Source organism: Nomascus leucogenys, chromosome 1a, assembly GCF_006542625.1.
Source record: "Nomascus leucogenys isolate Asia chromosome 1a, Asia_NLE_v1, whole genome shotgun sequence".
NCBI classification, from domain to species: domain Eukaryota; kingdom Metazoa; phylum Chordata; class Mammalia; order Primates; family Hylobatidae; genus Nomascus; species Nomascus leucogenys.
Genome location: NC_044381.1, coordinates 19,821,303 through 19,833,732, shown reverse-complemented (window position 1 = coordinate 19,833,732; position 12,430 = coordinate 19,821,303). Strand labels below are relative to the sequence as shown.

Genomic DNA, 12,430 nt, shown 5'->3' with positions numbered 1-12,430 from the left:
TTCTGTTTTATCAACTTTAGCCACTATCTCTCTTTAATCATAACCACTGTAGGCCAAGAGGAATTCTTTTCTTTCATATGGAGTCTCGCTCTGTTGCCAGGCTGGAGTGCAGTGGCACGATCTCGGCTCACTGCAACCTCCAACTCCCTGGTTCAAGCAATTCTCCTGCCTCAGCCTCCCGAGTAGCTGGGATTACAGGCACGTGCCACCACGCCCAGCTAATTTTTGTATCTTTTTTTTTTTTTTTTTTTTTTGAGACGGAGTCTCGCTCTGTCACCCAGTCTGGAGTGCAGTTGTGCGATCACAACGCACTGCAGCCTCCAACTCTTGGGCTCAGGCGATCCTCCCACTTCACCCTCCCGAGTAGCTGGGACTACAGGTGCATGGCACCATGCCTAGGGTCAGCATGTTGCCCAGGCTGGTCTTGAGCTCCTGGCCTCCAGCAATCCCCCTGCCTTGGCCACTCCAAGTGCTGGGATTACAGATGTGAGCCACCGAGCCTGGCCTATTTTCTTTTATTTATGTATCATAGTTGTACATATTTTGGGGATATAAAATTTTGATATTTTGATACACTTATACAATGTATAATGATCAGATTAGGATAAATGGCATAGCCATCATCTCAAACGTTTATCTTTCCTCTGTGTCGGAAACATTTCAGTTCTTTTCTAGCTATTTTAGAATATACAATAAATTATTTTTAACTATAGTTTCACTTATGTACTATTGAACACTAGAACTTATTCCTTCTATCTAACTGTATTTTGGTACCCAATAATCAACTTCTCTTCATCCCTCCCTCTCTCCTCTTCCTTTGCTAGACTGTGTTAACCACCATTCTACTCTCTACCTCCATGAGGTCCGCTTTTTTTGCTTTCACATGTGAGAACGTGATATTTGTCTTTTCGTGCCTGGTTTGTTTTACTTAAGATAATGACCTCCAGTCCCATCCATGTTGCTGCAAATGACAGGATTTTCTTCTTTTGTGTGGCTGAATAATGTTCCATTGTGTATATATACCACAGTTTCTTTATCCATTCATCTGTTTTCTTTATCCATTCAACTTAGGTTGATTCTGTATCTCGACTATTGTGAATAATGTGTCACTAAACATGGGAGTGCTGATGTCTCTTTCATATACTGATCTCCTTCCTTTTGGATATATACCCAACAGTGGGATTGCTGGATCATATGGTACTTCTAGTTTTAGTTTTTTAAAGACCCTATGGTTTTCCATAATGGCTGTACTACTTTGCATTCCACCAACAAAGTACCAACAAAGTACAAGCATTCCCTTTTCTCTGCAGGATCCACCATCTTGTAACACATGTCCCCTTTAAATGCTTTAAACATGGATGTGGCATCAAATTTACTTTTTTGTTTTTATTTTTTGAGATAGTCTGGCTCTGTCTCCCAGGCTGGAGTGCAGTGGCCTGAATATGGCTCACTGCAGCCTCCATCTCCTGGGCTCACGTGAACCTTCCTTCCACTTCAGCCTCCTGAGTAGCTGGAATTACAGGTGCCTGCTGCCATGCCTGGCTAATTTTAATTCTTTTCTTTTTTTTTTTTTTTTTGAGACGGAGTCTTGCTCTGTCACCTAGGCCGGAGTGCAGTGGTGGTGTGATCTCGGCTCACTGCAACCCCCGCCTCCCTGGTTCAAGCAGTTCTCTGCCTCAGCCTCCCGAGTAGCTGGGAATACAGGCGCCTGCCACCACGCCTGGCTAATTTTTTTGTATTTTTAGTAGAGACAGGGTTTCTCCATCTTGGCCAGGCTGAATCTTGAACCCCTGACCTCGTGATCCACCTGCTTTGGCCTCCCAAAGTGCTGGGATTACAGGCGTGAGCCACTGCACCCTGCCAAATTTACTTTTAAAATTGCTGGATGCACTTGTAAATCCAGCTACTCAGAAGGCTGAGGTGGGAGATTGCTTGAGGCCAGAAATTTGAGACCAGCCTGGGCAACATAGTGAGACCCTTGGTGGTCTCTCTTAAATAAAGTAATTATGTAGGACTAGGGCCAATGTTGTGGGTTTCACCAACCTCTGTTAATGCCCCCCGGTGCTTTGGGAGAGCAAGGTGGAAGTATTGCTTGAGCCAAGGAGTTTGAGGCTACAGTGAGCTATGATGGTAGCACTGCACTCCAGCCTGGGTAACAAGAGTGAGACCCTCTCTCTTAAAAACAAAAAAGTGGCCGGGCGCGGTGGCTCATGCCTGTAATCCCATCACTTTGGGAGGCCGAGATAGGCAGATCACGAGGTCAGGAGATTGAGAAAATCCTGGCTAACACGGTGAAACCCCGTCTCTACTAAAAATACAAAAAATTAGCCGGGTGTGTTGGCGGGCGCCTGTAGTCCCAGCTACTCAGGAGGCTGAGGCAGGAGAATGGCGTGAACCCCGGGAGGCGGAGCTTGCAGTGAGCCGAGATCGTGCCACTGCACTTCAGCCTGGGTGACAGAGCGAGACTCTGTCTCAAAACCACAAAACAACAACAGCAACAAAAAAACCCATTGTTTTTTATTCACTTATATTTTATACATATACGTTCTCTTTGGTTTGCAGTTTATGATTTTTTTGTTTCTATGACCCTGTAGTGGTATGACCACTTTTATTTCTTTTTTTTTTTTTTGAGACGGAATTTTGCTCTTGTTGCCCAGGCTGGAGTGCAATAGCATGATCTTGGCTCACCGCAACCTCCGCCTCCGGGTTCAAGCGATTCTCCTGCCTCAGCCTCTGGAGTAACTGGGATTACAGCCATGTGCCACCATGCCCCGCTAATTTTGTATTTTTAGCAGAGACGGGGTTTCTCCGTGTTGGTCAGGCTGGTCTCGAACTCCCGACCTCAGGTGATCCACCCGCCTCGGCCTTCCAGAGTGCTGGGATTACAGGCGTGAGCCATCGGGCCCGACTCCACTTTTTAAAAATGTTAAACATATACTTAACATATGACTCAGCAATCCGTTCCAAGGTATTTGCCCAAAAGGTTTGCAGTTTGGAAAAATCATATGGTTGCATTACAGAGAATAGATAGAAGGGGAAGAAGGGCTTTGCAGTTAATTATCTAGGCCTGAACTAAAGTGGCAGTAGGAATAAAAAGAGGTGATTCATTTATTTGTTCATTCAACAAATATTTATTGACCACTGTATTGGACCTGGCTGTACAGTGGTGAACAGAATAGATATAAATTTTCCCTTACATATTTTTTTTTTTTTTTTTTTTGAGACGAAGTCTTGCTTTATTGCCAGGCTGGAGTGCAGTGGCGCGATCTTGGCTCACTGCAACCTCTGCCTTCTGGGTTCAAGCGATTCTCCTGCCTCAGCCTCCTGAGTAGCTGGGATTACAGGTGCATGCCACCACGCCCAGCTAATTTTTGTATTTTTAGTAGAGATGGGGTTTCACCATGTTGGCCAGGATGGTCTCAATCTCTTGACTCATGATCTGCCTGCCTTGGCCTCCCAAAGTGTTGGGATTACAGGCGTGAGCCACTGCACCCGGCCCCTTACAGAATTTTAGTCTAGTGAAGGAACAAATCTTCAACAAATATCTTATTACAAATTACAGTAAGTGTCAAAGAGAAGAGAATAAGATACTTTGTGAAAAAACAACAGGTTTGAGAGATGGTAAGGAAGTAGGATAGATGGAACTTCATTTGCGTTACTTGAAGAGTAGAGACATTCCAAGGACAAAAGTGTTGTTTGACAAATGGATAGGGATAGGAACTTACGCAAGAGAGTAGTAATCCTAAGTCAGAAATTCACTTGATTTGATTTTTTGGAAGGAAATTTCATGCTTTGCTATTTCAGTTAACTCTTGATTCCTTATAGTTGTGTGACATTTCTTAAAGGGTTTAGTGTTTTTTCGTTTTTGTTTTCACATTTTTTTTTTTTAGGCTTTGTTTTGATTAATTAGGGTAATTGGAACAATAAAAACTAATGCCGGCATTATGTTATAAAGATGGTTCTGGGAATAAAAATCTAGTAGTGAAGACCCTGGACTCTAGGGTGAGGTGATATATTTCAAATCAGTGCTTTTCTACTTTCTGGTTAAGCGATTTTGGGCAAATTTCTAACCTCTAAATTTAGGTTTCCTCATCTGGATAATGAAGATAATCAAACTACTATCTAGTGTCATTAGGATTAAATAAAATAATTTGTGTTAAAGTAGATAGTATGTGATAGTAGTGAAGATTAGCTAAGTTACTGCTTGTAGAAGGCCTAGAAGAATGCTTGGCAAATAGGAAACTCTTAATAAATATTAACTATTTATTGTTATTCAATAAATGTAGGTTGTTACCATTATAAGGCATGGTTCTCTCTCAAAATAGGTTTTCCTTCCTTTTCTTTCTGTAAAGTGTTTTCATTAAAGCCAGTTCTGCCAGTCTTATATTGAATCTGTGTTTTCAGAATTAGAAAATGAAAGCTTGTATGTTTTTCTTAACTGGTTATAAAATGTACATGAATGAGAAAAATTAATTTGCCTCGACTTCCTGAAGAGAATGAAAACATTAATTTGTGTCAAACTCTTACGCAGCTTTTGGTGATGTTTAGTTTATTAACCTTTTTCTTTTTCTATTTCTATTTCATTTTTAACCACTAGGAACATGTTTGACAAGCTGAACCGTGATGCCTTTCATATAGTTTCTTATTTTTTGTTTCAAGTTCTGGACCAGTCTCTCACCAAAGAAATTTTCAAGTAAGGAAAAATAATTTCATTTGCTTAGGTTTCTTTCCAATTTTGAAAATGGACTGTGTTTTGATAAGAGCCAGAATTCCTTTTTTTGAGACAGAGTCTCACTCCGTCATCCAGGCTGGAGTGCAGTGGCGCGATCTAAGCTCACTGCAACCCCCGCCTCCCAGGTTCAGGAAATTCTCCTGTCTCAGCCTCCTGAGTAGCTGGGATTACAGGCGCCTGCCACCACGCCGAGCTAAATTTTGCATTTTTATTGGAGCTGCGGTTTCATCTTGTTGGTCAGGCTGGTGGTCTCAAACTCCTGACCTCAGGTGATCCACCTGCCTCAGCCTTCCAAAGTGCTGGGATTACAGGTGTGAGCCACCGCACCCGGCATAAGCCAGAATTTCAACTTGGCTTTTGACTGTTGTTTTGAATGAATATTACAAAATTCAGCTTTGAGTCTTATACATTTAATACTTAATCTTTATAAATCTGGGTGATTTTTTTCTTTGGTACATATCTTAAAATCATTGTGTATTTTATAGGTAATATAGTTTTTATTTTATGTAATTCTTAACATTTTCTTTGTGGTCTTAATAATTAAGCAAATTATTGTTAGCAAAACAATTAACTGATCTCAATCTGTATGAACTTGATTTTGCCCTATTTTTTTTTTGCTCAGTACTCTGTGCCTTACCACTTTTCCTATAGGCAGTGTTGTTTTGTCTACATGGTTCACTGTAAATCCTTATTTTTTTCAGTGATATATTAAAGCATCAATTGCTTTAGGCAAAAATCATTCCTATTACATTTACTCTATTGTTATATGCTGTTGAATATTAGTTTAAGAAGGAGATAAAAATGTAAACACCCACAAGTCTCAGTTCTAAGTTATTTTGCATGTGATTTGTGTTTCTTCTATCTAAAAAAGTGTTCAAATTTATTTTGATATTTATATTGTGCAATCAATCTTTTATATAGAAAAGCAACAAGTAGATCTATCGCTTAGGGCATTATTTTCATTTTTGATAATCTATTTTGAATATTTTGCTTTTATTTAAAGTTCTGAGTATGCAGGAGAATAGGGATGTTTGGATCATTTTTTGGAATTCCCTATTAGGTATAGAGCTTCTTCTGTCCAAATAAAAATACATTTTTACTTTTTTTTTTTTGGCTGATTATCAACATTATGGCTCATTTTAAGTAATTCAGAAAATATAGGAAAATGTAAAAATTGGTTTGAAACCCGTCAACCACGGAGTATCACTGTTGACATTCTAGCCTTTTAGTCTTTTTGTTCCCTATGCATGCTCAGTTTTTTCTGCGAATACTGAATGTGGTTATAGAAAAAGTATGAGGCCTTAAATTATTATGCCTCAGAATAAAAATTTGGAAAAACCTGACTGTGAAAGGAAAGCAGTAGGTAAATTTTAAACCCTAATATTTTAGGCCAAAGTTGAGGCAAAACTTTTCTTTTTAATGTTTTTCTGTCTTGTTTAGCCACAAAACAATAGCACCCACAGTTATGATAAGGATGATCTCTAGGAGTCATAATCTTGTATGCCATTTTTTCTCTTCTTCATATATATCTGTTTATGTTTCTCTCCGGCAAGATTACTATTTCTTTTCAGGCTTAATTTACTAATTTATTTATATTGTCTTTATGCACTAGCCCAGTGGATCCATTGAGATTGTTGTCTTTAGCTGATTTTCAGCAATTTTTATAGCTGTTCATTCCCTCATTTAATACATTTTAGTTATTTGTATGAAACAGAACTCAACCCTATAGATGTTTATAAATAAAAAAATTGAATTTCTCACAGGTTGGTCTCTCTAGCTGGTATCTAAGAAGGTTAGCTTTAATTCATTTCGCTTTAATGGTTTTTTTTTCTTTTGAGATAAGGTCACCCAGGCTGCAGTGCAGTGGTGCCATTTTGGCTCACTGCAGACTCCACCTCCTGGGTTCAAGCAATACTCGTGCCTCAGCCTCCCGAGTAGCTGGGGCTATAGGCACACACCACTATGCCTAGCTAATTTTATATTTTTAGTAGAGATGGGATTTCTCCATGTTGGCCTGGCTGGTCTCGAACTCCTGGCCTCAAGTGATCTTTCTGCATTCGCTTTCCAAAGTGCTGGGATTACAAGTGTAAGCCACCACGCTTGGCCATGTGTTAATATTTCTGGTATTAGAAATAAGTTTGATTTTTAAAAAATTTGCTGAGGCTTTTTTTGGCCATTGTTGTGCATAGTCCTAATGCTTTTATTTTTGTTTTCCAGATTTTGTTGGCCCCCATTTGACCAAAAGAGTGATACTGAATTCCGAAAACATTGCTGTGAATGGATAAAAAGGATTTCTGTAAGTATTATTCTTTTTGTTAGAAGATACAGACGTTAAGAAGTTAAAGTTAAAGGCATATTCTTTTTGTTAGAAGATACAGACTTTAAGAAGTTAAAAAGGGCTAATATCCAGAATCTACAATGAACTCAAACAAATTTACAAGAAAAAAACAAACAACCTCATCAAAAAGTGGGCGAAAGATATGAACAGACACTTCTGAAAAGAAGACATTTATGCAGCCAAAAAACACATGAAAAAATGCTCATCATCACTGGCCATCAGAGAAATGCAAATCAAAACTACAATGAGATAACCATCTCACCCCAGTTAGAATGGCCATCATTAAAAAGTCAGGAAACAACAGGTGCTGGAGAGGATGTGGAGAAATAGGAACACTTTTACACTGTTGGTGGGACTGTAAACTAGTTCAACCATTGTGGAAGTCAGTGTGGCGATTCCTCAGGGATCTAGAACTAGAAATACCATTTGACCCAGCCATCCCATTACTGGGTATATACCCAAAGGATTATAAATCATGCTGCTATAAAGACACATGCACACATATGTTTATTGCAGCACTATTCACAATAGCAAAGACTTGGAACCAACCTAAATGTCCAACAATGAAAGACTGGATTAAGAAAATGTGGCACATATACACCATGGAATACTATGCAGCCATAAAAAATGATGCATTCATGTCCTTTGTAGGGACATGGATGAAACTGGAAACCATCATTCTCAGCAAACTATCGCAAGGACAAAAAACCAAACACCACATGTTCTCACTCATAGGTGGGAATTGAACAATGAGAACACATGGACACAGGAAGGGGAACATCACACACACACACGGGACTGTTGTGGGATTGGGGGAGTGGAGAAGGATAGCATTAGGAGATATACCTAATGCTAAATGATGAGTTAATGGGTGCAGCACACCAACATGGCACATGTATACATATGTAACAAACCTGCACATTGTGCACATGTACCCTAAAACCTAAAGTATAATAATAATAAAATTAAAAAAGTTAAAAACTACTTTAACTCTTTAACTTTTTAGAGGTGAAATCTTTTTAATGCTTTAATGCTATCAGTATAAGGAAGGAAATATTAGTTAAAATAGTCTTCTTTGATGGTTTTTGGTTGGGATTCTGTATATTTCGAAGAAACCAGCTTTGCTGGCCAGGTGTACTGAAAATAGGTTTTAGAGTTCCTGAGAGTTTATAGCACAGTTTTTGTTTAAAGAAAACTTTTTCAACCATATATTATTTTAGTTTGTTTCCCCAGATAGTATCAATGATTGTGTCTGTATCATTATAATTGTTTTTTCTGACCAGGTCCCACGTAGAGTTTAGAAAAACCAAAACATGTAACTTGTGATTTAAATGGAATAATTCTGATCAAATTCTTTTTCTTTTTTAAAAATTTTTTTATTTTTTATTTTGAGACAGAGTCTTGTTCTGTCACCCAGGCTGGAGTGCAATGGCACAATCTCGGCTCACTGCAACCTCTGCCTCCCAGGTTCGAGTGATTCCCCCACCTCAGCCTCCTGAGTAGCTAGGATTACAGCCATGTACTACCACGCCCAGATAACTTTTGTATTTTTAGTAGAGACGGGGTTTCACCATGTTGGCCAGGCTGGTCTTGAACTCCTGACCTCCAGTGATCCGTCTGCCTCGGCCTCCCAAAATGCTGGGATTACAGGTATGAGCCACCACACCCAGCCCTGATCAAATTCTTTTATGCTTCAAAAACAGTATGATGAGGAGACAGTGGGCTGGGGGCCTTACCCACTTGTACTGCTTTACACTCTGCTGCAGAATTGGACATGTCCAAGCCACTGTGCTATGAAGAGGTACTAGGGAACCCCATGCCAACCTATAGCATAGTGCTCATGAAAATGTGGGACTTCTGTTGCAAGATTGTCACACCCTTTAACAAAAATAGTATGATGTAAATGTAAGAATTATTGTTAACAAGGTCTTCAAATCATCTTATTTCTTTTCTTCATAGGGTGAATGTGGAAGTAGCTTTCCTCAAGTTGTTGGTTCACTATTTCTTTCTCCTGGTGGTCCTAAGTTTATTCATCTGATGTATCATTTTGCAAGATTTGTTGCAATGAAATATATTAAATCCAATTCTAAAAGTAAGTTCAACTTATAAAAGATTTTTTTGTTTTGATTCTTAAATTTTTATTGTTCTTTACAATTTTTAAATCATGAAGAGATCTTAGTAAAAGCAAGGTAAGTTAAAAGATTAATGTACCCCAAAAAGGAAATGGTTAATATTCTACTGGAACTGTACTTTAAAATCTTCTCATAATAAACATAGTGACTACTTTATATTATTTTATTATGTTCTAATACAAGCACTGGGAAACATTTCTTTTTTTTTTTTTTTTTTTTTTTGAGACAGAGTTTTGCTCTTGTTGCCCAAGCTGGAGTGCAATGGCGTGATCTTGGCTCACTGCAACCTTTGCCTCCCGTGTTCAAGCAATTTTCCTGTCTCAGCCTCCTGAGTAGCTGGGATTACAGGTGTGTGCCACCGTGCCTGGCTAATTTTTAGTAGAAACAGGTTTTACCATGTTAGCCAGGCTGGTCTTGAACGCCTGACCTCAGATGATCTGCCCACCTGGGCCTCCCAAAGTATTGGGATTGCAGGTGTGAACCAATGCGCCTGGCTTTTTTTTTTTTTTTTTCTGAGACGGAGTTTTTGTCCTTGTTGTCCAGGCTGGAGTGCAATGGCGCGATCTCGGCTCACCGAAACCTCTGCCTCCTGGGTTCAGGCGATTCTTCTGCCTCAGCCCCCTGAGTAGCTGGGATTACAGGCATGTGCCTCCATGCCCGGCTAATTTTGTATTTTTAGTAGAGATGGGGTTTCTCCCTGTTGGTCAGGCTGGTCTCGATCTCCCGACCTCAGGTGACCCGCCTGCCTCAGCCTCCCAAAGTGTTAGGATTACACCAAAGCGTTAGGATTACAGGCATGAGACACCACGCCCGGCCATTTTTTTTTTTTTTTTTAAATACCGAGGTCGCACCATATTTCCCAGGCTGGTCTTGAACCCCTGTGCTCAGTCAGTCTTCCTGCCTTGGCCTCCTAAAGTGCTGGGATTACATGCATGAGCCACTGCGCCCAGTGACAATTGATACTTTTATCACTATTGTATGGATAATGTCTGTTTTCCTAAAGGCTTATTAACATAGTATATGACCAGACATTTTAATCTTTTCAGTCTGATAGGTTACAGTGGAATCTCAGTACAGTTTTAATTTGTATTTCTCTTATTAGTGAGGTTGAAAATTGTTTCATGTTTAAGAGCAATTTGTACTTAAAAAAAATGTTTATTTTTTGGCTGGGTGTGGTGGCTCATGCCTGTAATCCCAGCACTTTGGGAGGCGGAGATAGGCAGATCACTTGAGGTCAGGAGTTCGAGACCAGCCTGGCCAACATGGTGAAACCCTGTCATTACTAAAAATACAAAAATTAGCCGGGCATGGTGGTGGGCACCTGTAATCCCAGCTACTTGGGAGGCTGAGGCACGGGAATCACTTGAACCTGAGAGGCAGAGGGTGCAGTGAGCCAAGATCGTACCACTGCATTCTAGCCTGGGTGATAGAGCAGACTCAGTCTCAAAAAAAAAAATTTATTTTTTTTTAGAGATGGTGTGCGTCTCCCTATGTTGCCCAGGCTGGTTTTGATTCAAACTCCTGGTCTCAAGTAATCCTCCCACCTTGGCCTCCCAAAGTGCTAGGATTACAAATGTAATATAAGAATGTTTCCAATTTTTCTGCTAGTGGATGATCTACCCCAATTACATGTAATACAAACTATTTTATGTAAAATATGTGTGTTTGGATTTAATAAGGCATAAGACTTCTAAGCATGAATTGTCCTATTTCTGGATTTAAACCAATTCCAGTCAACATGTTCAGACTCTAGATAACTTCTAAATTTGGTAAACTCATTTCCTGTTAAATATTCAGAAATTTTGATGGTTTCTTTTTTTTTTTCCCAGACGAAGTCTCACTCTGTTGCCCAAGCTGGAGTGTAGTGGTGCGATCTGGGCTCACTGCAACCTCCACCTCTCGGATTCAAGGGATTCTACTCCTTCAGCCTCCCGAGTAGCTGGGACTACAGGCATGCGCCACCATGCCTGGCTAATTTTTTTGTATTTTTAGTAGAGATGGGGTATCACTGTGTTGGTCAGGCTGGTCTCGAACTCCAGACCTCGTGATCTGCCTGCCTTGGCCTCCCAAAGTGCTGGGATTACAGGCGTGAGCCACCGCACCCGGCCAATTCTGGTGGTTTCTCTGAGGCAGTGCTAGGACCTGTATAAGCAACGTTAATGCATTGTGGAAGTCCCTGATTTTCAGAATACTCATGTTTTTGTTGTATTGAGCCATGTTAAAGTAGAATTTATTACAGGTAAAAACCTGAACTCTGAAATATTTACATGGGTTATTCTCAGGTCTACTCTGGTTTTTAGTAACACAGTGAAGAATTGTTTGAGAAATGAACAGTGGTTTTATTTGGTTATCCTGTCCTATTTGTCTTACTAAGAGGAAAAGTAAACTGATGGCAGCAATGGAGATGATGTGATCGCCTCTTATCTTATTATATTGACTTTCTTCCTTTGTTAAAAGATCTATGGCTGGGCGCGGTGGCTCACGCCTATAATCCCAGCACTTTGGGAGGTCAGGGCGGGTGGATCATGAGGCCAGGAGATCAAGATCATCCTGGCTAACATGGTGAAACCCTGTCTCTACTAAAAATACAAAAAATTAGCCAGGCATGGTGGCGGGCACCTGTAGTCCCAGCTACTCAGGAGGCTGAGGCAGGAGAATGGCGTGAACCCGGGAGGTGGAGGTTGCAATGAGCCGAGATCGCGCCACTGCACTCCAGCCTGGGTGACTGAGGGAGACTCTGTCTCAAAAAAAAAAAAAAGAAAAAAGATTCTGTTTGGAAGCAAAGTAGCTCTTATTATAATTTGAGATATCTATAAATAAATACACTTTATAGATATAAATGTATTTCTAGATATCTCAAATTATAATAAGAATTTTTTTAGGTAGATACACTCTGAAAATTTTTAACTGTGTAAAATAACTCACCTTTAGAAATCTTTTTTAGTTGCCTGCCTTAAAAAAAGGTCATCTTACTTTCATTAACATTAGTTGTATCAGGCTGAATGTGGTGGCCTGTAATCCCAGCACTCTGGGAGACTGAGACAGGAGGATCCCTTGAGTTCTGGAATTCGAGACTAGCCTGGGCAACACCTTGAGACCCAGTCTCTACAAAAAATAATAAAAAAAAATTAGCTGGGCATGGTGGTGGTGTGCTTGTAGTCTCAGCTGCTCTGGAGGCTGAGGTGAGAGGATTGCTTGAACCCTGAAGGTTGAGGCTGCAGTGAGCTA

General features: G+C 40.1%; 1 protein-coding gene across 1 annotated transcript in view; it reads left to right on the top strand.

Moving 5' to 3' along the window:
• Window positions 1–12,430, top strand: part of HAUS6 (HAUS augmin like complex subunit 6) — a 56,336-nt gene that overhangs the window by 1,123 nt on the left and 42,783 nt on the right. Inside the window, exons 2-4 of the mRNA XM_030818453.1 lie at window positions 4,598–4,693; window positions 6,950–7,028; window positions 9,030–9,162. Coding sequence (XP_030674313.1) covers window positions 4,598–4,693; window positions 6,950–7,028; window positions 9,030–9,162 — 308 coding nt within the window. The remainder of the gene's footprint in view (window positions 1–4,597; window positions 4,694–6,949; window positions 7,029–9,029; window positions 9,163–12,430) is intronic.